Below are 27,283 nucleotides of genomic sequence, written 5' to 3'. Positions count from 1 at the left end.
CCCCATGTATACAGTATACACCTTTAGATATCCCATTATAGTGTAAAACTAGAACTATTCTCGCATATTAATGCTAGACTTTTAAATATCAAGTCTGTCCACTCCTTAAAAATAAGTTATTTGTATAATTTAAAACATACAAAGCAAATATCAAATATGTAAGCTGCTATTTTTAACATAATTTATTGAACTCTCGTTTACATGTAAACATATACCATTAGGTCAATGCCATTTTGTGAGATGAAAGGGCTAACCCAGTCAATTTGAATACTAGTTAATTTCACAGTCGGTCTTCAGTACCCGCCTTTCTTTTTCATTTTCATGTCCATACCTCCCATACCAGGTGGACAATCTGGACCCATATTCATAGGCATCATTTTCTTATCCATTTGCATCATTTTCATATCCATTGGCATCATTTTCTTATCCATAGGCATCATTTTCATATCCATAGGCATCATTTTCATGTCCATTGGCATCATTTTCTTATCCATGGGCATCATTTTCATGTCCATAGGCATCATTTTCATATCCATAGGCATCATTTTCATATCCATTGGCATCATGTTCATGTCCATAGGCATCATTTTCATATCCTTAGGCATCATTTTGTTATCCATTGACATCATATTCATGCCCATGGGCATCATTTTATTATCCATAGGCATCATGTCCATGGACATCATTTTCTTGTCCATTGGCATCATTTTCATATCCATAGGCATCATTTTCATGTCCATGGGCATCATTTTTTTGTCCATTGGCATCATATTCATGTCCATAGGCATCATTTTCATATCCTTAGGCATCATTTTGTTATCCATTGGCATCATATTCATGCCCATGGGCATCATTTTATTATCCATAGGCATCATGTCCATGGGCATCATTTTTTTGTCCATTGGCATCATTTTCATGTCCATAGGCATCATATTCATATCCTTAGGCATCATTTTGTTATCCATTGGCATCATATTCATGCCCATGGGCATCATTTTATTATCCATAGGCATCATGTCCATGGGCATCATTTTCTTGTCCATTGGCATCATTTTCATATCCATAGGCATCATTTTCATATCCATTGGCATCATTTTCATGTCCATGGGCATCATATTTTTATCCATTGGCATCATTTTCATGTCCATGGGCATCATTTTGTTATCCATTTGCATCATTTTCATGTCCATGGGCATCATATTTTTATCCATTGGCATCATTTGCTTATCCATAGGCATCATTTTATTACCCATAGGCATCATTTTCATGTCCATTGGCATCATTTTCTTATCCATGGGCATCATATTCATATTCATTGGCATCATTTTCATCATTTCCTTCATCATATTTTTCATTTCCATATTCATAGGCTTCATTTTCATTTCCATAGGCATCATTTTCATATCCATTGGTTTCATTTTCATGTCCATAGGCATCATTTTCTTGTTCATGGACATCATTTTCATCATTTCCATCATCATTGGCATTTGATCTGGTGGACAGTCTGGACCTCCCATAGGCATCATTTTCTTATCCATTGGCATCATTTTCATGTCCATTGGCTTCATTGGCATCATTTTCATGTCCATGGGCATCATTTTCATGTCCATGGGCATCATTTTGTTATCCATTTGCATCATTTTCATGTCCATGGGCATCATATTTTTATCCATTGGCATCATTTGCTTATCCATAGGCATCATTTTATTACCCATAGGCATCATTTTCATGTCCATTGGCATCATTTTCTTATCCATGGGCATCATATTCATATTCATTGGCATCATTTTCATCATTTCCTTCATCATATTTTTCATTTCCATATTCATAGGCTTCATTTTCATTTCCATTGGCATCATTTTCATATCCATTGGCATCATTTTCATATCCATTGGCATCATTTTCTTATCCATGGGCATCATTTTCATGTCCATAGGCATCATTTTCTTATCCATGGGCATCATTTTCATATCCATTGGCATCATGTCCATTGGCATCATTTTCATATCCATAGGCATCATCTGCATTTTCGGCATCATCTGCATTTTCGGCATCATTTTTTCCATCATATTCATCATCTTTTTATCGCCTTCCCTTTTCATAGGCATCATATTGTTCATCATTTTGCCTTTTTCCATTTGCATTTCCGGTTTTTCCATTGGCATATCAGGCATCATGTTATTTCCTCCTTAAATTAAAACAAAGATTTTTTGTAATAGGTCAGAAACCTGATCAAAATATTGATGATGACATAAAAACTTTTATATTCTTAAAGTAATAGACGGTCAACGACATCAATTTTAGATTTTAATTATTATATGTTTTACTTTCACTGGGCATAACAAAGTTAATTATATAAAAGATGTTTCTTTTAAGTGTTCATCTGAAGTAGGACCAGGACAGAGTAATTGACTGGTCAAAGCGAAAACAGGCGTTCAGCTGGTCAGGGCGAAAACAGGCATTCAGAGGATTAACTACAGTTGGTCAGAGCGAAAACAGGCATTCAGAGGATTATCTACAGCTGGTCAGAGTGAAACAGGCATTCAGAAGATTAAATACAAATGGTTAGGGCGAAAACAGGCATTAAGAGGATTAATTACAGCTTGTCAGAGCGAAACAGGCATTCAGAGGATTAACTACAGCTGGTCAGAGCGAAAACAGGCATTCAAAGGGTAAACCATAGTTATTAAATTCTGTAAAGAGATTATACGGAAGCGTAGAATGTACACAAGCAAAATAGTACAGGCTCGGTTTGATCGAGTCTGTTCATGAAAGTAAGTGTGCAATACCTCGCATGTCCCCTTAGCCAGAGCGAAACAGGCATTTGTAGGATAAACTATAGCTCGTCAGTACGAAACATGCATTCGGAGGATAAACTTTAGCAGGTAAAAGCGAAAAAGCATTCGGAGGATAACTTAGCTTGTCAGAGCGAAACAAGCATTTGAAGGATTAACTACAGCTGATCAGAGCAAACCAAGCATTCGGAGGATAAACTTTAGCTTGTCAGAGTGAAACACGCATTCGGAGGATAAACTGTAGCAGGTCAGAGCGAAAAAGCATTCGGAGGATAAACTTTAGCTTGCCAGAGCGAAAGGTATTCAAAGGATAAATTAGGCCTCCTATACCTTTAAAATGTAGACTTTAAAATTCTGTAATATTTCTTATACCATATAAACTTAGCTTGTCAGAGCGAAACAAGCATCTGAAGGATTAGCTACAGCTAATCAGAGTAAAACAAGGCAGTCTGAAAGACAGCTAAATCCCCCGCCACTGCTATGGATAGTGAAAGGGTAAACCTTTGACCTTTAGCTGTGACCTCGACCTTGAACTAACATGGCTGACTCATGAATTCTGCACAATGTCTTGATGAGGTAATCATTTGACCCAAGCTTCATGAAAATCCTTCAAGGGGTTTAAGAGATACAGAGCTCAAACCTTTGACCTTGAGTTGTGACCTTGACCTTGAGTTGACATGACTGACTCATGAGTTCTTGATGAGGTGATCATTTGACCCAAGTTTGATGAAAATCCTTCAAGGGGTTTACGAGATACAGAGTGGACACTAAATGAAAGGCTCAAACCTTTGACCCTAAGTTGTGACCTTGATTTTGAGCCGGCATGGCTGACTCATAAGTTTTGCACATCGTCTTGATGAGGTGATCATTTAACCCAAGTTTCATGAAAATCCTTCAAGAGGTTTAGGAGATATGGAGCGGACACGAAAGTGTTACGGACAGACGGACTGACGGACGGAAGGACGGACGGAGACCATTCCTATACCCCCCCCCCACCATTTGTGGCGGGGGATTAACAAGCATTCGGTGAATAAACTTTAGCTTGTCAGAGTAAAACAAGCATTTGGAGAATAAACGTTAGCTTGTCAGAGTGAAACACGCAGTCGGAAAATAAACTTTAACAGGTCAGAGCGAAAAGGCATTCGGAGGATAAACTTAAGCTTGTCAGAGTGAAACAAGCATTTGGAAGATTAACTACAGCTGGCCAGAGCGAAACAAGCATTTGGAGGATTAACTACAGCTGGCCAGAGCGAAACAAGCATTTGGAGGATAAACTTTAGCTTGTCAGAACAAAAAGGTATTCAAAGGATAAATTAGGCCTCCTAGACCTTTAAAATGTACACTTTAAGATTGTGTAATATTTTCTATACCATATAAATTGGCGACTATCATGTTGACTAACAATATAGTTAAAGACTGTCAATTTTGGAAAATTATGTAGTTTTACAACACAATACAGAATATAAGTATTTAAATTAATGTTAAATCGACATTGAACATGGCTTTTTGTTTTATTGTTTTTTCAAATGACATCAAAAGGTTAATATACATATATGTGCTAAATGAGTTGAGCATAAAATAGAATATTTGTTTTGCAAATTACATGCACTCGTTTGCAATGAAAAAAAAATCTTTAAAAAGAAGGCTATGATGGCCTTATATCGCTCTCTAAACTTAGCATTGGAATCATCAAGATGACATTCTGACCAAGTTTCATAACGATAGGGTCATAAATGTGGCCTCTACAGTGTTAATTAGCTTTTCCTTTGATTTGAGCGGGTGACCTAGTTTTTGACCCCACATGACCTAGTTTCGAACTTGGCATAGGAATCATCAAGATAAACATTCGGACCAAGTTTCATGAAGATACGTTCATAAATGTGGTATCTGGGTGCTTAACAAGCTTTTCCTTTGATTTGACCTGGTGACCTGTTTTTGACCCTGCATGACCCAGTTTCGAACTTGGCCTAAAGATAATCAAGATCAACATTCTGTGCAAGTTTGTATTAACTCAAAGAATAAAGGAAACCTCTATAAGGCTGAAAGGGTAAGAATAGAAAATTTTGCCCCTTTCAGGGGCAGTAACTCTAGAACCTATGATGGAATCTAGCCGGTTTTCGAAAGGAACCCAGATCTTATTGTGACTTACGTTGTGTGTATGTGTGGTTAAAATCGAATGTAAGATGTCACTTCTATCGTGTTCACAAGGTAAAATTTTACAAATTTTGGCTCTTTCAGAGGTCAGTCAGAGGCCGTAACTCCGGAACTTATGATTATGGAATCCAAGATCAATTGTTGTTAAAGATATTTTGCAAGTTTGTATCAAATCAAACTATAAATGAAGTCTAAAAATAGCAAATTTTGGCCCTTTAATGGGCCATAACTCTTGAACCCATGATGGGATCTGGAAAGTTTTCGAAAGGAACCGAGATATTATGCACATACAAGTTATGTGCAAGGTTTATAAAAAGCAATTGCAAAATGTGGTCTCTATTGCGTTCACAAGCCAAAATAGCAAATTTTGGCCTTTTATGGGGCCATAACTCTGGAACCCATGATCGGATCTGGCCACAATACAAGCTGTGTGCAAGTTTGATTAAAATTGATTGCAAAATGTGGTCTCTATCGTGTTCAAAAGAAATTGTGAACGGACGAAGGGCGATCACAAAAGCTCACCATGTCATTATGTGACAGGTGAGCTAAAAACGAGGGCCATGATGTCCCTAAATCGCTCACCTGAGTCCCATTGCTTCAGTTTCATAATGATAGTCGTGTAAATTTATAATTTATTTTAAATTCAGGCCAGTGGTTTGTAAGACTATCAAAGTTTTCTATACATGTATATAGGGGAAACCAGCGCTGTCCACTGGTGGCCATAATGTGTAATTGAGAGAAATTTAGTAAAGGGTCTCTTAAGGAACATTTGTGACAAATTGGACCAGTGGTTTAACTTTTGACTGTATTTTCTTCAATTTTTAAAATTACTGCCCGTTACAGTCATATGGTCTGTATTTCATAGTGCTATCTTATTTCCTCTTTTAATACTTCTGACTGAGCACTGCTAATTTACAAGTATGGACATGCATTTTGTGTGATGTTCAGAAATTTCCATTTTATAGAAAGCTACCTTAGTTTTTGAATATGGAGATCAGTGGTATTTTTTTGCAAATGATCACGCAATCAAAATTGCAGCTCTGACAGCAGTAATTTGTTGCCAGTGAAGCTTTCTTGTGGCTTTTGCTGTAATGTGATTTCGACGCCTACTTTGGAGTAGTGGCTTGTTGTGCAAGTCCGAACATGGATATAAGAATGTACAAATAACAAGACAGTATAGAAGAAAATCTTTACTGGAAAATATGAAAACTAACATGTTAAATTTAACAATATTCAGTGAAAAAGATTTTTAAAGATTTTTCTTTAGGATTTTAATTCTTTTGATAAGTTTGAATGGGAACTATCCAAGAATCATTCCTTTGAAGTTTGGTGTAAATCTGCCCAGTGGTTTTGAAGAAGAAGATTTTTGAAAATTTACAATAAAGCCATATAGGGAAAATAAGCCCCGTCCCCTGGTGGCCATGCTTTTTACCGAAATAGAACGGCTTGAGCAATTTATAGTAGATGGTCACCGAGACATATATTTTAAATCCGGACGACAGTTTCTGAGAAGATTTTTAAAGATTTTCCTTTCAGTTGCCATGGCAACCACAGTTTTGCATGGATTTTAATTCTTTGGGCAATTTTGAAAGGGGCACATCAAAGGATAGTTCCTGGGAAGTTTGGTGTAAATCTGCCCACTAGTTTTGAAGAAGAAGATTTTTTAGAAATTGTTGACGGACGCACGACGCACGACGGATGACGGACATCAAGCGGTCACAAAAGCACACATTGAGGTGCATGAATCTGTGCAGTATGTGACCAGCAATATCGTTAAAATAAACGCTTACTGGTTTTAGCAAAGCGCTAATGTATCCTGTCTGTTTCGCTATAAACTGACAGCAATAGTTCTGCATACACATAATACATCTTAGTCAATGTATAGGGTGACTTTCCACAGCCACTATAGAACGTTCTAAAAGTTAATCAAGTCTTTAAGACCGGTTGATCACTTGGGAAGGTTATCTAAGTTTTTCTTTAAACGTTTTGACAAAGTCAAGGGTCATCACTCTGGTCTGGTTTTGCGAAATCCTAATTAAAAAAGAAGCACAACTTCACATACAGAATAACAATCTTGTGATGTTTTATGACCCCAGGTCAAATACTTTTTGAGATATGCATGACACAAGTTTGGACGGACGGACGGACGAATGGACGGAAAAGGGAAAGCCTAAGTGCCCCCACCCTTCTACCAGAAAAACTGGAGGTGCACAAGAAGTCTTCCTGCAACAGAATTCAAACTCGGGTCCTCCCGAACAGAACTCAAACACTTTACTATTCATATAACAATATATAACAATAAAGTGGGAGAGACATATTGATTTAGTGCTGTCTGTCTGCATGTCACAAAGTTTGTCCAAGCAACTCATCTGACACCACTGGGCGGGTTTACACCAAACTTTACAAATATCATTCTCCTGCCTAGTTGTGCATACGATTTTCAGTAGAGTTATGGCCCTTGATTCGCCAATTTTTATGATGTTTTGGCCGTTTCTCTTATTAAGCGGATTTCCACTAAACCTTACAGGGGTGATCAAGGCCGGACCTAGTTGAGCATATTGTCGACATGTTCTGGTTCAATGATTTTAAGTGGAGTAATAGCCATTGATTCGTCAAATTTTATGATGTTTTGGCCACTTCTCTGATATAATTAAGTGGATTTTCACCAAACCATATAGGAGTGATCAGTGCCTAGTGTAACTGTGACTATTATCAGCATGTTCTGATTTAACAATTTTCAGCAAAGTTATTCGCCCTTTACTTGGCAAATTTTATGATATTTTAGCATATTCTCTTTCGCCAATGTTTATATTAAACTTACAAGAGTAATCATTGTCAAGCTTATATATAGAGGTTATTTGTTTGTTTCAGTGTAAGATCGAAATATATTTCACCAAGTGAACACTATGATGCAATATTTTGCCACAAGTGAAAATGTAAATTATAGTGTTCACGAGTGAAATATATTTCGATCTTACACTGAAACAAACACATTTTCTCTTTATTTTATGTGCTTTTAATGGTTTTAACCAAATTATATCCAGTTTGTCCGCGCAACGTCACGTGCTTGGCATCACAGCGTCGTAATGTCGTGACGTTAGGATATTTTGTAGAAAAAACTGTAAATAGTTCTGTTACGTTTTCTGATTTCTTTTACCTTTTATTATGACAGAATTTATATATTTATAATCCTGTTAGTATACATCTATATCTTTACTGAAGTATATTTTGCAAGGAATTGTCTATTATTTAAAATTCATATTCTTTCGCATTCAAGTGTAATTCCGTACCAGTGAAAAATAAAAAAGATAATTTTACTGTTTGAAACAGTGACAATATCAGTTTTATTTCACTGATAATTTCAGTATTTCGCTGAAAAGCATGAAATAAATGCGTATCATCGGCATGATCCGCATCCAGTGATTTTAATAAGTTTGCATCTGCGATTAGATTGGCACACTTAATATTAATAATTCCGCTTTAGCCTGTGCTTTGGGTGTGAGGTTATTACAAATATCATTACCTCGCACTTATATTTATAACCTTGCAACAGGTTAAGAAAAAATGTTTTTTCCAGTTGCCATACACGAAAGGAAAATCACTCCGCTTTCTGTTAGCCATGTTTTCTAGTAAACGCTAAAGTGATAAAAGTGTCTTTGCTGTAAAGATATTTAGCGAGCCGGCAAATGGTTTGTGACAAGTACACATTTGACGTTTTCCTTTCCGTTACAATGACAGCTGCATTGACTTACATGGGAATAACCTAGGAACAGTCTAATGAATGTCAATTGAAACTGGTCAAGAGGTAAAGGAGGATGTAAAATTGAATCAAAATGTTGACGAAGTAAGACGACGGACGACAGACACCAGTACGAGCAGAATAAAATGTGTGCATGCTCACGGAAATTGTCTTCTATCTAAATTTTGAGGAATAATAATAACATATTCACCTTTATCATGTAGAGTTGCTGAAATCGATTGCGATACACATACCAAAAAGGACAGACATGATACCAGTAATAACGCCATTGTGGATATATCTGAAATACACAAAATATAAATATGATGCAACTTACATTTTTACTACTGACACAGCTGAAACACACAGACGACGTATACCAGTATTTACAATCATATTATCATTTACACATCTGAAATATGTGTACATTATATACACGAGAAGAACGACGTGACGTCTGACATTATACAAAACACAATTTTATGTTAGCAAATGTGACGTCAATGTGGACATACAATGTAGCAGAATACAGTCGTCAAGACACATGTGTTGACATATATAATTATCTAAATAACCAGGAGACAATCGCTCCTTCCAATAGGTCATTTATTATGACGTAATTCAGGATCCTATTTGCAACAATTACTTATCTTTTTGTTTTGCAGTTCAATCTATTCTTGAAAAGACAGTAGGGTTTAGTTCAATTTTCAATGTGTGATGATGTCATGTAAAGTAAACGCAACTATTTCAACATCATTTCAACAAAAGTGCATATGCAAATGTGCACTTGTTTTTAATGCATCTCCTGAAGATTTGCAATAGAATCAATCGGGTTAATTAATGCTATAAGGTCAATTTATCATCTTGTTTGTATTCAAAAACTAACGCTATAACTTGTATACAGCAAGGAATTTTGAAACAAACAAACAACATACGTGAAAAATACGTGAACTAGACACTCATTTATTATGACGTCTTTTCTATTTAAAATCCGAACGTTTGTTTGTGTACTCCGTGAGCTAATAATAATACTAAATATCCAAGAACACCATTTAGATAGATCTAGTTCAAAGAATTTGTTGATATAAAATTCTCACTGAATCTACAAAAAGTAGATCTAATAATAACACAATTGACAATTTTTTTTTACAAATATAAGTCCACCCTTAAAAGAAAAGACTCGTTCTAATAACCGAAACTTTAACAAACTCTCTCTATTTGTAGAAGATACAGTTACTTCTAACTTAAGATTTCAGGGATCATGGAGTCCATTCAATATCTTTGTAATACAGTTCCGCATGCCGTGCTAGAGGGCGTGAGGGGTGTTGCACTTTCCATTACCACTCATGATGTTGATCTGAAATGGCTACCGGTTGAGGACAAGGTCAAACAATTAATACTTTCCCATGTTTTTAAAATTAAACGTCAAAAGGCCCCATCATAATTATATGTATGATCATTTCACCCCTGTCAGTTCTGTCCATAAGTACTCCACAACATTAAATAACAAGAGGGCCATGATGGCCCTATATCGCTCACCTGGTTAAATGGTTGCTATGAAGATTTGCAGATTTTAAGCTTGACCCCGGGGTCATGATTTGAACAAACTTGGTAGAGATCCACTAGGCAATGCTACACACCAAATATCTAAGCTCTATGCCTTCTTGTTTATTTCTAGACATTTTTTGGAAGATTTTTCTATGTACAATCAAGTAGCCCCTGGGGCGGGGCCAATTTGACGCCGGGGGTCATGATTTGAACAAATTTTGTAGAGGTCCTCTAGGTAATGCTACATGTCAAATATCTAAGCTCTAGGCCTTCTGGTTTATTTTTAGAATTTTTTTGAAGATTTTCCGATGTACAATTAAGTTACCGCTGGGGCGGGGTCAATTTTACCCCGGGGATCATGATTTGAACAAAGTTTGTAGAAGTCTACTAGGCAATGTTTCATATCAAATATCTAAGGTTTAGGCCTTCTGGTTTATTTTTAGCAAATTTATGAAGATTTTTCTATGTACAATAAAGTAACCCCTGGGGCTGGGTCAATTTGACCCTGGGGGATCAAAATTTGAACAAAGTTTGTAGAGGTCCACTAGGCAATGCTACATGTCAAATATCTAAGCTCTAGGCCTTCTGGTTTATTTTTAGAAAATTTTGAAGATTTTTCTATGTACAATCAAGTAACCCCATGCGGCGGGGTCAATTTGACCCCGAGGGTCATGATTTGAACAAAGTTTGTAGAAATCTACTAGGCAATGCTACTTGTCAAATATCTAAGCTCTAGGCCTTCTGGTTTATTTTTAGAAATTTTTTGAAGATTTTCCTATGTAAAATCAAGTGACCCCTGGGGCGGGATCAATTTTGATCCCGGGGTCATGATTTGAATAAATTTTGTAGAGGTTTACTAGGCAATGCTACATGTCAAATATCTAAGCTCTAGGCCTTCTGGTTTATTTTTAGAAAAAATTTTGAAGATTTTCCTATAGAAATCTATGTAAAATCAAGTGATCCCTGGGGCGGGATCAATTTTGACCCCGGGGTCATGATTTGAACAACTTTAGTAGAGGTCCACTAGGCAATACTACATGTCAAATATCTAAGCTCTAGGGTTTCTGGTTTTTGAGAAGAAGATTTTTAAAGATTTTCCTATGTAAAATCATATGACCCCTCGGGCGGGATCAATTTTGACACTGGGGTCATAATTTGAACAAATTTGGTAGAGGTCTACTAGGCAATGCCTCACACCAAATATCTAAGGCTTCTAGTTTTTGAGAAGAAGATTTTTAAAGTTTTTCCTCTCGGTTATCATGGCAACTAGAGTTCTGCATGGAATTCAATTCTTTGAACATTTTTTGTAGAACTTCACCCAAGGAACGTTCCTGTGAAGTTTGGATGAAATTGGCCTAGCGGTGTATGAGGAGATGTTGTTTAAAGTAAAAGTTTACGGACGACGGACGACGGACGCCGGACGGCGGACGGTGAGCGATCACAAAAAAGATAAAGGATCTTGATGTGAATGATACTGGAAGATTTTCTATCCCAAAGGTTAAAGTTTTGGCCAAAAGTCCTTTGCATTTAATGGCTGTTGTCTTTGGAATGACTTACCTCAGTCAGCCAGGGATTCCACATCCATGTCTGTTTTTAAGTGTAAAGTTAAACAGCATTTTATAGATTCCTTTCAATAATATTTTATACTCTTATTTCAAAAGACTGTGACTCAATGCAGACTTGGAGCGCCGGTATAAATTACAGACTCCGGTATATACCGGATTAACTAAATTTGTACTAAAATATCTTAAATGCATATATTTTGTAGCCATGGTGATACTAACCCTAACCTTTAGTCAGTATATTATGCATATTATACACTAAATGCGTGCGGACATGCAAAAATATGCATATTTTTGCCGTGCGCTACAATTGATAATTATTTCCGGGCATGCGCAGAAGACCGCTCCAAGTCTGCAATGAGTTACATCGATTTCAAAATACTTCTTTTATATTTTATAAAATGTTAATTTTGTCCAGATTGAATTTTTTCAACACAAGTTTTCAGTTACTTTAATTAAACTGGCAAATTATTTTTGTTATTTTGAATCTTAATCTAGTTGCATCTAAATTGCAATTTGGTATATTTGTACTCATTTTTTTTACCATTTGTTATATTTTCATAATTTATAACATTTAATCCATTAAGCTATGATATTGTATTTTTCAATGTCTTTCATTCAAATGTGATATTATTTTTGAGATTATTTCTTGCTACAATTATATCTGTGATAGTAATTTATTGAAGTTATATTTTAATTTATTTTTCTAAAAAGTCTTTCAAAATGTGCTACTTGAAGTTCAGTATTTCAGTAATTTATTTTTTGTTTTCTTCCTGTGTCATATAATACTATATATAAAAATTAAGGACTACAATGGAAATAAGAGTATTGAGCTTATCTCTACTCCTTTTTTGTGTTATCCTTGTTATATAATGTTTTGTGACCTGGCACATTTCAGCTTATATTCATAAAGATTTGATTGTTGTATGTATATGATAATTTGCCATGTTATATCGATACATTGTATGTTGAAACGAATCAATCAATCAAATGAAAACCTTTCACCGCCGCGAAAAAAAATGATACGACACGAGTGATGCGAATTAACCTGTACTTTTCAGCTCTCAATGGGCAAATTTATGAAATAATTGTTTAAATATAGGTTTGAAATCGATCTGTAAAATTTTCGTAATTTCCACAATGAATAATCTGTAAGCATGTGTAGAAAAATAAATTCGGACCACTTTCACCTAAATTATGCCAGAAAAATTACTTCCCGTGAGAAATGCACGCAGATCCACTATAGCCTTGAGGAAAGGTGTTGAGGGGCGGTCTTCATAACAACCGAAGACGGGAATTGCGCAAAAAAGAAAATGTAGTATTTAATCAACATTCAGACAAAACTTCATCGATGCGCGTTATTTTTCATCTTTTTTTGTATGGTCCGGAGTAAACAGACTTTTTGTTCCAGTCCCCCTTCTCGATCGCCACCCCTCCCCATTCCCGCGACTTTTTCTTATTGTTATTATAATTCGAAGAACTGCGCGTTTTTAAAGCTGTTAGGATATTAGCAAATTCGATGTAAGCCTTTGGCCAGATAAAAAATTACTAGACGTAATCTTCGTCAAAACATGCGAGAACATATTGTACGTGCCATTTACAAGTCAATGACAAACAACAAGACACGCGCAGTATGTTGAATGTGTGTCCGTATCTTGTTTAACGACTCAGGTATGCATGCAGTTCGACATGTGAATACCTGTTAGATAAATATTTATGTTTTTCCAGTATTCTGCTGGCTTCTAAGATCAGTGCTAAAAGCTTATAAGTTTATAGGTAATAGATCGTATACTGACCCTCTAATGAAATATCTAGTAAAACTACAGTAGTCTAAACATCCAATCAGCAACCAGAGATTTTAAAATTTTTGACTAACTTAATTGATTTATTATTTGTTGCACACTGGACTGGCGTTTCCCTTCTGCACCCCACCCCCTGCTCCTCCATGCCAGAGTGTCTCTCGTGCTGTTAATGACAACTATCAATTCATGCATTGATTATATATAGTTTATGTAAAACACGAAAAAAACAGGTATCTTGATAGTTTCTCGACGTTCCACAAAGCGCTGGAAATTAACGTCCGTAAACAGAAGTGACATCATATCGTTTGAGTGACGGACAATAACAAAGTTCCACTTTATTTTTACCTTTGTATGTTCTTACCGTAAAACAACGTATTTTGAATCGAGAAATATACTATAAGAAGGTATTATTAAAGAATGTATTATTGTACCCCCCGTCAACAAAGTTGTAAGGGGGGGGGGGGTATGCTGGTTTCAGGTTGTCTGTCTGTCCGTCTGTCTGTCTGTCTGTCTGTCTGTCCGTCCGTAGACACAATCTTGTGCGCACCATCTCTCCTCATCCCCTTGACACAATTTAATGAAACTTCACACAAGTGATCAGTAACAACAGTAGTTGTGCATAGGACATGTTAGGTTCTTTCAGAAAAAAAAATGCAGAGTTACGGGACTTTGTTTTTACTTTGTTTTTTGTTACTATACTATATACATAGACACAATCTTGTGCGCACCATCTCTCCTCATCCCCTTGACACAATTTAATGAAACTTCACACAGGTGATCAGTAACAACAGTAGTTGTGCATGGGGCATGTTAGGTTCTTTCAACGACAAAAATTGCAGAGTTATTGGACTTTGTTTCTTGTTAACATACTATGTACATACAGTCTGCATATGCAATCTTGTGCGCGCCTAATCTTCCACATAATTGTGCAATCTTGTGTTGGTCAAATTGCAATGTACTGTGTCAGTGCATGCGGGGGGGTACATTCATCACCTTTAGTGATAGCTCTAGTTTATTCTATTAATTTTAAATATGGTATTAAGAAAGGCTGGCGACCATAAATCATTGAACATGTGCAGCAAATTTAAATTTACAACATCTGAAACAATATGGGTTTTTCATATCTTAATGCACTTAGTTAGCAGTAGTGTAATGATATTACAGACTACATATGGTGAAAAATTAGTCTTTGCTTCACTGTGGTTTACACAGTGGGTAATTTTACTATTCAACACTTTTTTGGTAGAATCACGATACTTGCATTTGTTATTTTTCTTATTTGGTTCTAGGATTTGTCCGACTGAGCTACAGACTATATAGAATCAAATAAGAAAATTACAAACGCAAGTATCGTGATTCTACCAAAAAAACTGTTGAATAGCAAAATTACATACAGTCACAAAAGTTCATCAGATAAAGATAATGAATAGGGAAGAAAATAATAAATCAATACTCGAAATGAAATAAATCCTTAAAAGTTTTATTTTCGAAACAAATCAAGAGCAAGATACTTGATCACTGTAGTATTTAGAAGCATTTTTTTTATAAATAGCAACTGTAGTATAATCGAAACAAACAGAAAAGTTAAAGACATTGATTCTGGTATGCGAGGGGATGGTACGGTCTGCGTATTGGCGGTAAGGGCCAATATACAAGACAGGACCATTGATAGACTATAATAATAATAATAATAATAATAATAATAACAATAATAACATCTTTATTTATAGAAAGTAGCACATGAAGATATAGATCAGTACAAAGTACAAATGATGCATCTTAATTTTAAAGTTATAATAATAATAATAATGATGATAATAATAATAATAATGATAATAATGATAACATCTTTATCTGTAGAAAGTAGCACATGAAGATATAGATCAGTACAAAGTACAAATGATGCATCTTAATTTTAAATGTTGCTTTGTGAACAACAACAACAACCAAATACAATTTACACTATCACATACCCTAATTTATATCACATTCATTCTTAGACAAATACCCCTTAAATAGATATTGCCTTTAAGTATCCATTTATACAGTTTCCATTTAGGCAATCAATTAGTGACATAATAAATTCATGCCTGATTATATTATAATGACATAGTTATAATTCAGCTGATATAAACAAAGAGATTCTTTAGGCAGTCAACTGTAAGATATACTTTTTATTTTTGTTTTTTAAAGAAGTTAGAGAACATGTGGAGTGAATTTCATTTGTAATTGAATTTCAAACATTTGCACCATTGTAACAAAAGTTTTTTGGGGTTTTTTTGCCATTATTTGTACGATGTTTAGATATACTATGTCATTATGAGCAGCAGATCTTAGATTGTATGTTTCATTGCTGGAAAAGGTTAAAAGTTAAATAATCATACCAGTTTCTCAGTGTCGGACCCTGAGCTTGACATGCTATCGTTGAGGAGGGTCGGTAAAGGGGGTCTTGCATTCTTATGGCATAAAAAATTGAGTCAGTATATCATGCCGTTAGACATTGATTCTAAATATTTTATTGGTATCCAAGTTATGGTTAACCCAGGTACTTACATATTTATTTTCCAGATATATCTACCGTTTAAGAATCATCCCATACATGTTTATAGAGATTGTCTTGAGGAGTTAGAAACTTTTATTTGTATGTATGATGATAAAGGATTGTTGATGATAATTGAAATGTTTCGTGGCTTCACATCATTTTGTCTGAGCGACGAGGCCAGGGTGTATAGCTTTAAAGCTTTTGTAAAGTGTGCACATCTGATGAACTGGCTGTAAAATATTTCTATGTGAGTTCAGCAATTACCTAGTTGAATTCATAATAGATCAGCAAAATAAACAATAATAGAAATATCGCAAAGGTATTTGCACATCGTAAAAGTCTTAATGCTTTCGTTTCGATTAAGGCTTTTGATATGGTGTGTTATATTTTCGGCTGAGATTGATCGCTCAATGTTGTTTACATCAAAATAGATTTATGTATCAATATCGTTCTAGTATTAGACAAACCTTAGTTTAATACTTGCATGTCTTCTCCATTCTACAAGATTGTTTTTTTCTTTCCATTCATTTATGCTCAATTTCATAAACTGAGTGAATAAGAAACTTAATCTTGCTGACGAAATTGTTATATATAGATCTTTTTCAGCATGTAATTATGGAAAATTATATCTCAAATGTATTTGTTGTTCACATGTACATATATTTTGTATATATTGTTGTCTTATTTGTATTTAATTGTATTGTATGATTCATATGCTCTTCGTCAATGGAGGAAATAAAGAAATATATATATACCATACAGTACAACAATAATCAAATATTGACATTATATATGCATTATAGAATTTTTTTTTTTCATTTCATATGTCAAATAGTACGATATAAGTCTCAACAATGCTATTTTTGAGTTAAGTTTAGTGCAAACTGTTTCAATTTGAACATTCCACGACAATGTGTTATCTATATAAACACCTAATAATTTTTGCACCTTGACATTTTCTATTACTTGCTTGGAAATACTTAAAAATAGTTCTTTACAGTTGTTACTTTTTTTTTGTTTAGTACACAAAACCATGCATTTTGTTTTCTTCGGATGAAGTGACATGTTGTTTAAATTGCACCATTGTTGCATAACATCTAAGTTCTGTTGGAGTTTAGTTTGCACTTTATCTAAATCACAATCTGATTCATACATAGTAGAGTCATCAGCATAGAGGTCTATATTGCCACTCTTTGAAGCTAAAGCGATATTATTGATATAAAATAAGAATAAAAGAGGGCCAAGAATAGAACCTTGAGGAACACCAGAGGTTACAGGCATACTTTAAGATTTGTTATTACAATAATATCTCTTTATTGCTGGATTTTATTATAAATAAAAGAAATTTAGACCACACCTGGGGAACTATATATTCCCAAATCACAGTTCTTATACTATAATCAGAATTTTTCTGCAGTTAATAAAGTTTTCTTACTATTAGTATATTATCAGGAAGCTAATACGTATCAGTTGTTCCAGATATTGTCAACTAAAATATTTTTGTGTATATTCTGAAAAAAGCTGTATTTCAATCAATAAAATGCAAAACACAGGATATAAGCAATTATCTTTACATATCAATAAATTTTATGATCCTCTGACATGGACTACATGTCAAGTCTACAGGGGTTTTATGGACCCTTATCAGACCGGACCAGACAGGATCCTGTTTATTGGGGATTAAGATGCCTGGCATTTGTGGGTGGGGGTGGGGTCACTTATATAGGATTTTTTTTGCCTTTAAATGGTGATCATGTTTGAACAAGGGTATTTCCCGAGCGTTGGTCAGAAAGTTTTCTTGTTTCTCTGCATAGGTAATGTTAAAGATGTTAACATTATTCAGCGTGTTGGGGAAATATACCACTGCCAAATATAAACAATCCTATTTTTCTTCCTTTCATCGTGCCCTTTCTAAAAAGCATCGTGTTTCTTTCACTCTGTTGCATTTTAATATGTATTTGTAACATTCTGTCGAAATCTACATGCTCCTGTCACATGCGCTATAAGAATTTTAGGTCCCGAAAAGTCAATTAGTAAATCGTAAGTAGTATATTGTAAAACTTTAAACCATAAGGAGTTTTAATATTCAGGTTTATCAAATGGTAAAGGCAGAAGTTGTTAAAGGCAACCTTGATCCTATGCACCAATTTTTATCTTGTTTTGAAAAAGGTCTTTGCATTTAATGATTTCATAAGTCTAACCAGCGATTTCAAAAACAGTTCTAACGAAACATAAACTCTTTTCATATTGTCCATAATAATGAAAATATCGAAGAACATGAATGTTAAAAAATGTTTAACATCAGCTTGAAAGTCAGAATACTTTGAGAAAAATATATTGTTACTGACAGGTCAAAATGATTTAAAAATCAAATCTTGGAATCATATAATTTTAATCTATTTCAGTAATTTTACGAGCTCCACCCATTTTTTGAAGTAGGCATTCATTTATCGCATTTTTGTAAACGAGAGAATTTCACAACAAACAAAAAGAGTAAAAATTAACATGGTTATTCTTGCAACGCAAGAATATCGATTTTTTCGAGCATATTTGTAACGAAAACATGATGCTTTACACGGTATGTTAAAGCGGCGAGAAAAAACGCATTGGCAGGGAATGGGCAAAGACAAACTATAATTTCAGTGTGTTGACCGATACAGAAATGTACGCTAAATGTCGCAAGAATTTGTCCAGCAGCACCAACGCTTAATGTCGCACAGCAAAAGAAGAAAAATAACTAAGGTAAGTTCAACAGTCATTACAACTTAGATATTACCTTCAATAACTTTGAACTCGAGATAAGTATAGGTGAGTGCGTATCTTTGTTGAACGTCGTGTCGCGCGTCGTTTCGTATTCTCGCATAAAATTACTTTTTTCACTGGATCCGCCCATGTATTATGGGAAAAAATATTTTCGTACTCAAAATAACTCGAATGTAAAGTTATTATTCTGGGAAATTGTGCTCCTGTTTAACAAAGTTTTAAGTAATATGAAAAATTATTGGTAATGACATGTTTTTAATAATGAGAGATAAAAAAAAGCGTTAAAAAACCTTCAGTACATACTTTTGGCAGTGTTGTTGATTTCTCGGCCCCGGTTATGTATATTTAAAACATGTAACCGTTTCCAAGAACAACAGAATGGTAATTAAAAATTGTACCGGAACGTATAGTCATCACATAAGAAAACAATACAATTAGTAGTCGTGTAATGATTTTATGCAAGAATAGCGACAATACACGTTTGTTTTGTGTATTTACGTCTGCAGAAGCCCTTCGGACACAAACATTCCCGCGGACTTCTGCAGACGTTAATACACACAAAAAACGTGTATCATCCCTACAATGTCGCGCGTTGTATCGCATGCCGTGCGTCGATTTAAAAGAGTAGACGGTCAACATACAACATGAGGCACAACAATGCGACACGACGCTCGACACACGATACGACGGATGACAAGTGAATTTTGTAACATACAGTATGCTTGAATTGGTTTTACCAAAAAAAAATATTTGAATGAGACGTTTTCGTCATATGCCCTGACAATGAAGTTTGAACAGTTTTGTGATTGCTTTCGAATTGTTATTAAACGATGAAAATGTTGGATTTTTTGCTTTTCGTTCGAAATAAGGTATCGTGCACTAAGCATATTATCTGGAGCGCTTGACATCTTATCTAGAATGCATGACATTTTGTCACGAGAGCATGCTATATTATCTCGAGCGCGTGACATCTTATTTCGATCGCTCGACGTCTTATCTCGAGTGCACGACATTTTATCTGGATTGCACGACATCATTTCTCGAGCACTCGAAATTTTATCTCGATCATTCGACATTTTAGCTCGAGCGCACGACATCTTATCTCGAACGCACGACATCTTTCAAATTCACGACATCTTATTTCGATCGCTTGAGATTATGTTATTAAAAAACATAAATGTGTGCCCTAAACAAATCACTATACTTTTATGTAGGTGTTACAAAGCTAAAAATTTAATTTGTATATAGACAGTCTCCGATAAATTCCCCACACGATACCAAAAACAAGTGATCTTCTGTCAAAATTGAAGGCTAAACTAGCCCAGCCCAGTTCAGCCTGACTCATTTAAGTAAATGCCCCCCCCCCCCCCTCCACCCCCCTCCCGAAACACACACACACACACACACACACACACACACACACACACACACCCTCACCACAATTTGTTTTTAAATAATTGTTGCATTGTGCCTTAGATTCCTGTATCATCATTCATCCCTTTCCAAACCCCTGCCCCGCCCCCAACTAACCTTGATGGAGTGTAATTACCAACCCGTATGTATGTAGTGGAAACTTTAAAATTACACTGGTCAAAATATATACACAGATATTTTTCTTCCGTGACCATCTGTCAAAACTGAGCGATTCAGGACCATCACCACCCTCTTGTTTCTATAATTATATATTAGCAATTAGTATAAAGATGATTATTTGTATAACATTCTAACATGTCTCGATTTGATTGCCAGTTAAATCAGAAGAAAGTCAAGCTCTGTATATTCTACGATAAACAACGGTTGACACGTGGACCAGTAAGAGAGCATTATGACGTAAATTATGGCGTCAAATTGCAACATGTCGCCCAGTTCATTACTACTCGAATAAATGAAACCCAGCGTAATTTTTACCAAAATATTTCACTGAACATGTTAGAATGACAACAATCAATGCCTTCTTGTGGTTTGTCGTCTAATTTATCACGGTTCGTCGTTCAGATGCTTAGATATTAAACCACTCGGGCTAAAGCCCCGTGGTTTAATTTCTGCGCATCTGAACTCTAAACCGTGATAAATTAGTCGATAAACCACTCGAAGGCTTTGATTATTTGTTAATTAGCATGTTAAGTCTGCTGCCTCCATCGGGCTAAAAACCAACACCATATTATTTTGCTATTGAAGATTCAAGTTTATTACACAAAATAAGATTTGAAAAAGAATACACAATGAATTTTTAATACAAATGTATGTCATAGTTTTGAATAGACAGTGCGACATTTAGCGTTGGTGTTGCGACATGTAACGGTGGACAAAGTCTAGCGATATTTAACGTTAAAGGTGCGACAGATAGCGGCAAATGATTTTGCGACATTTGGCGGTAGTTGCGAGATTTAACGGCAACCTTGCGACATTTAACGACTGCGACATTTAACGGTGTCACAACCAGTCTAATAGGTTCACTAAATGTGATTGAAGCAAACAACAAGTTTATTTAGTGTACCGCTACGTATCAGTTGCACACTTCTATGTGCCTGCATACAAACCTTTGTTATCAGATATAACACCAAATACAATGTTTCGTTAATCAAGTTATTTTAAGGCCCGTCGTCGGCTCGGACAAGGCCAACGGAGTGGGCATCTTTTAAACAGAAAATGAAACCAATCTTTTTTTCATACATATATAACATTACGCAGAACATTGTGACCTGTAATTGATTTTTGCTCGAATGTGAGTGAAATAGGAAAAACATACTGGTTGGGAACCATTTTCCGGACACATTTTCATATTTCGGCTCCATTGTTCCCTAAGAAAATATTTGACATTAATGAAGCCCACACTGCACAAACTTCAGTTCCTTCCACATCCGATGTTGTAATCAGCATCGCGTTGTGACGTAAAATATGGGTTCCATGGGGCCTCAAATGGGGTCACTAAAATAAGTTATTTTTCCGTCTGGTAAACCAGTATCCGGACAAATATTTTGACGGTGTTTTGTTGTTAATTTGATATCAAAATAAGTAATTAAACTATTTCTACACATTTCTTAATCATTCATCTCTTCAAAATTGCACATGAAACATAACCCGACGTTCAATAGCAGCTACGAAAGCAAACCGAGGTTGACTATAAAAAACTCGAATTTCCTCTTATACGAATTCTTGATAATTTCAATAGAAATAGAATAAAATTAGTGCAAAAATCGACAGCCCTGCATCTTATGTAACTTTTAGCGTGAATTAAAAGTAGAACATGTTATCAGCAGACAATCATTATGTAGTTTGATTATTTCTTTCACACTTGATACCCTGGCAAGTGTGAACTACTGCGCATGCGCAATGCTATCTTCATGCCTCGTTGAGACAGGAAGTTGTTTTGTAAACGCGGGTGAGTTATCATCAAAAACCCAAACATTATACAGCCTTATAAAATAGTGGTTTGTTGTAGACATGAAGAACAAACATCTAAATGATCTAGATGAAACAATTACATGAATAACAACGAAATAAAGCGGATATTACATGTGTCCGGAAACTGGTCCTGTCCAGAAAATGCTTCCTAACCAGTATACTCAGTATGGTTGAAATTATTAAGAAAAACTTTTGAAACAAGTCTGCTGTTCAAAAATAAAAAGTATTGCGTTAAAAGATTTATAAAGTTCATTCGTAGCATGTCGAAATCTTCATGCTCTTATGGTATACGAGGTAAAAACGGCGGTATAAGCTTGTTCTACATGTCTGGAAAAGAGACATTGAAAGAAGTGGAAATGCTTGTATTTAATGAAACCTTACTTTTGTATACAAACGTTAACACCGCTATTTCATTCTCCCTTTCTGTAGTATATACATGTAGTTCTTTAAGGAATTATAAGTCTTTGAAAATCTATACTCTAAAAACTGTCGAAATAAAGTTTAAATAAATAGATTTTAATAATATATACTCTCTTGCAAAAGAAAGTGTGCACTTTTTAAATTTGAATATCTCCAGTTCTAAAAAACGTATCGATCTCAAATTTTCAACATACTATGCTCGAAGCCATGTACTATCAATCTTGCGAAAATTGTACGATAAAACCTAGGTGGATTTAAGGTTACAAGCGATAGCGTACTTTTGCACGATTTGCACGCGCTGCCCATGGGAAATGTACATGTCTACAAAAACGTGTTTTGCCACTTTCCTTATGCCTTTAGTAAAAGGAAAAACACGTTAGATTTCAAATCTGTGCTGTAATAAAATGCCACGACTAAGCGAATTAAAACATTAACAATGCTTGCTCGGGGAGACACCGTCACTTACGTCAGCAGGACGTTCGGTGCAACAGGAACGTCATTATTCGTCTGCGCCAACGACTTCAGCAAACTGGTGGAGAGGCGGTATAAACAACCTGAATGATCTTCAAAACGGTCTTACTCAAGAATAGAATAACATTCCTTCGACGTTACGTTAGATCCATGCGCGGCCGCATCAATGCTTGCATCAATAGCAGAGGTGGTCACACACGATAATGAAACAAAATTGTCTTTGAGAAATGAAAACAAATTCAAAACACAGGCAGTAACTTTTTGATAATCTGATAAGAGAGAGATTTGCAACTTCTGTTTTTGACCCCTGTTGTGTTTGAATAGCCAAGAATCCCCTTAAATGTCAAAATTTTGAAAACAACCGATGCACATCAAATTGGTCATAAACTGCCCTAAATTGTGGTACCAAACATAAAATACTATATACTTAAATTGACGAACACCTATGTGCACACTTCTTTTGCAACAGAGTATATGAAATAAAGAACAACCGGATCCTTTCTAAAAAATTAACACAAGCAATCCATCGTATATTTATGATCTTCGGTACATACTTTGCTGAACTCGTCATATTCACGCTTGACATAGTGAACAAGATGTCAGACTATCAGCCTAACACTTGTATAAAATTCTGGACTGTTTTGCATAATTTGACACGCTTCGGTTTGGGACAAAATATTGTGCGTAGTGAAACAGTTGGTAAATGTTAGTTACATGCTATGTTCACTACGGACGTTACCAATCTTACTCCCAACGCAATGCGCTGCGTTTTAACCCTTTCCCTGCTAAATTTCTATAACGAACTTGTCCAATTTCAATTTGGACATTACCATTAACTGTTAAAAGGGGTTCTTACCAAAAATTTACTGACTGAATGGCGAACAGTCCAGATCATTATCAGACTGCACAGATGCAAAGGCAGAATCAATCGTGTCCAGCATGATTAGGGTTAAACTGTATCATCATTTCGAGTGATTTGTAAAAAAAGTACTAGAACGCTGCTAAATGAAGTCCTGTATAAAAAAATTAAGAACGGAATACTTGATTCCTAAATTTGAACAGGAATAAGAACCCGCTCATTTAATGATCATTATCTTAAAATCCATTGCCGAATGACCGGACATGAAATGGCCTGCTTTCAGTGCGTGCCTATTGGATATCAGTTTTTTCCCTCGTTTTCAACGTTAAAACCACATAAATATAAGCTCATCCACACACAAATTGCATCACACATACACATCAATATCTGGTTATTGAAAATGTTTCTGTGCTATATTAACTTTTTTCCTTCATAAAATAGATACATGTACATGATTTTCTAAAAGACATACAAGTATACAATAGACTTGGACTTACTATGGTTTTCTTCTACATTTTCAAAGAAAAAAATCAATAATTTTTGGGTCTTCGATTCCTCCGCAACTGAATTAAAAGGGATATAATTCAAGAATGGGTTAACTGATTACAAAACTTGATACGCTTTTATAGGTCATCATTTAAAGAAAGATATTTTTATGCAGTTTCCTCCATAGATAAAGGAATTGATTCACTTAAAATACCACCAAGTTGTGAATTTCGATTCTTGGAAATAGACAAAAATGTATTATATGAACTTTTTCTTTTGGCTCCTATTTTATCAAATACTAGTACTGGAATTCCTTTATTTGTCTGCCAATCAGACTACTCCATGTATTTGTCACAGACAGCCAGACTGGGACCCGAACACGGGGCCTCGGAATGCTGTTCCAATGCTCTACCGACTGAGCTACCTGGCCGCCTACACACTTTCTCCTTTTCTTATTTGAAGTCCTATACCGTGACATATTATTTAACATTATTAACACTTACTTATAAATAATAAGGCCTCTTGACAAGGACAGTCAGTCAAAACCTGGCAAAAATCACCCAAATAATTTGAGTTACACCAACCATTAATGCTCCATGACCAAAATATAATTATCCGAATGCTATAGTCGAGAAAGACTAAGTGTTAGGGTAAACACATGTCAAATATTTACTGTTTATCCAGCAAACTCATCAAAAAAGGTTTTATGTTTGCTTATTCAAATTCAGTCGGGTTTTTTTTTTTGTGCATCTGTTTGAACTTATATGAAGTAGAAACCTTAGTGTGTCCCTAAAGAATTGACTTTTAAGTAGAGATGCGCCACAATTGTTACGAGAAGATCACTTCAAACGTGGTTGCTCATTTGCAAAAAAAACACAGAAAAATAAATATATATATATATCCTTCTAGACTAGCCACTAGACTGAAAATAAAGACTTTGTCACAAAATTGCAACTTTTGTATTTTTTCTTTCATTTTACGAAGTAGTGTCACATGCCAGTTTATTTTAGAGATTTTTTTCAGAGAATTGATTGAACATGGGATATAGACTGGCTATATTCACAATATTAAAATTTAAAAAAAATATATATATATAGGAGCTAGTCACATATATATCCTTCAAGCGTGTAAAATGTACTCGTCATAAAAATATCATTTTTTGCAATGATTTAACCATTAAATTCGTGACTATGATTTACCTGTATGCAAACCGTAAACAATTTTCATGAATTATTTAAAAAGAAAAATCATACCGGCGAATGACTGATATTGTTTAATCAAAATAGTTACTAATCGCCTTTGAAGATGTTTGCAATGAAGAGGTCGCTTTGAAAAACTGGTATGACACATTTACTGCAGTTACCAAAGTGACTACTTGATTTAAATAACATGCGAAAAATTCTTGCAAATTTAATTTACAGTAAATCGTCGCTATAACGGTGCCTGATGCCATTATAACAGTGACCATATTTAACAGATTTATATTGTCCGGGCACTATGAATATTTTCTACACTGCTCGCAGTAATTTTTACGAAGTCGCTAAAATATGATCTAGTTAAGTTTTTTTAACAAATGAGATAATTTTATTGACTTTTATTCGACATAAAACATTTACAATTGATCATCTGGTAATAATTCGAAAAACATGTCTTTTCATAATGGTCCATTTGATTCAGTAAATAATTAAATGCTTTTATCATAAACAGATTATATTTAAAATTTGAAATAGGATGATTGTAAGTATAGTTATTTATTTTTGCAATTTACTGAAATAGAAAATTTAGTTCTACAAAATAAACGAAACTCCTACCTTTTAAGGCGCCTAGACTTCGAAACGAGGCGGATGGGAAATTCTAACTCTTTCTTCCAACCTCTGAAAATTTCCAATGCTTTATATAAGGTTAGACAACATGAAAAAAGTACACAGAAAATGCTGATTTGTTAAAGTGTTACAAGTGTGATACAGGTCTTCTAACAAGATCTGGAAATGTCTATTTCACATCAAAGACTCCAGTTTTAAATCTGTAGGCAAAATGTTGTGTCATACATACATTGGCCATCGCGTGAAATTGTGACATAATAATGCATGTTTGCTCACCGTATTCATACCTTTTTGTGCAGGTCTGTGCAATTTTTATTACAAAAAATGCATGCTTTTGGCGTAATTACACTAGTAGCGTGTATCAAATGAATCATTTAGTGTTAAAAAGAAAGTGTATTATTCAAGCATCAAGGACAGTATCATGGTCAGTCTGATCACTTAAAACGTTTTCTGTCAACAAGAGCATGTTTTCAATTGTGTTGGGGACTATCAGATCTTATATGACTGCTTCAGTAAGCCAGGGCGTGGGACGGAAATCCGAGCTCTAGCGGCTTTATGGGGCGGTGCCGGGAAAATCAAAATCGGCGCACTTCTTAGTGCATAACGGCATATTACATTCAGATCCTACATACTCTGAAAAATAAGTGCAGCTACAACAAAGCGCATGAACATGGCCTATTTACGGCTATTGTAGAAACCAAATAACTTATTGCAATATAGTCTGTTCACTGATCTGTCTTCGTAATACAGTCAGTAACAAACCAAGCACATATTTCTATACCAATACCATGATCCACCGCGCGAATGCTAATCTTAAAATAGCCAAGCTTTCCCTAAGAGAAATGTAGCACAATCATAAACCTTGGTATTGAATGCTTGGGTTCTTACATTCGTTAATGTGTAGTATGAACGCG

The 27,283-nt window shown here is 35.1% G+C and overlaps 1 protein-coding gene across 1 annotated transcript; it reads right to left on the bottom strand.

Moving 5' to 3' along the window:
• Positions 1-163: 163 nt before the first annotated feature.
• Positions 164-26,429, bottom strand: LOC123539156 (putative testis-expressed protein 13C). Its single transcript, XM_045323649.1, has 3 exons — positions 26,358-26,429; positions 8,900-8,989; positions 164-2,188 (listed from the first exon to the last, which is right to left on the bottom strand). The coding sequence occupies exons 2-3, from the start codon at positions 8,976-8,978 to the stop codon at positions 294-296; spliced, it is 1,974 nt and encodes a 657-aa protein (XP_045179584.1). The 5' UTR covers positions 8,979-8,989; positions 26,358-26,429; the 3' UTR covers positions 164-293.
• Between the last annotated feature and the right edge of the window lie 854 nt (positions 26,430-27,283).

Source organism: Mercenaria mercenaria, chromosome 18 (assembly GCF_021730395.1).
Source record: "Mercenaria mercenaria strain notata chromosome 18, MADL_Memer_1, whole genome shotgun sequence".
NCBI classification, from domain to species: Eukaryota; Metazoa; Mollusca; class Bivalvia; order Venerida; family Veneridae; genus Mercenaria; species Mercenaria mercenaria.
This window is presented reverse-complemented; position numbering and strand designations above follow the sequence as displayed.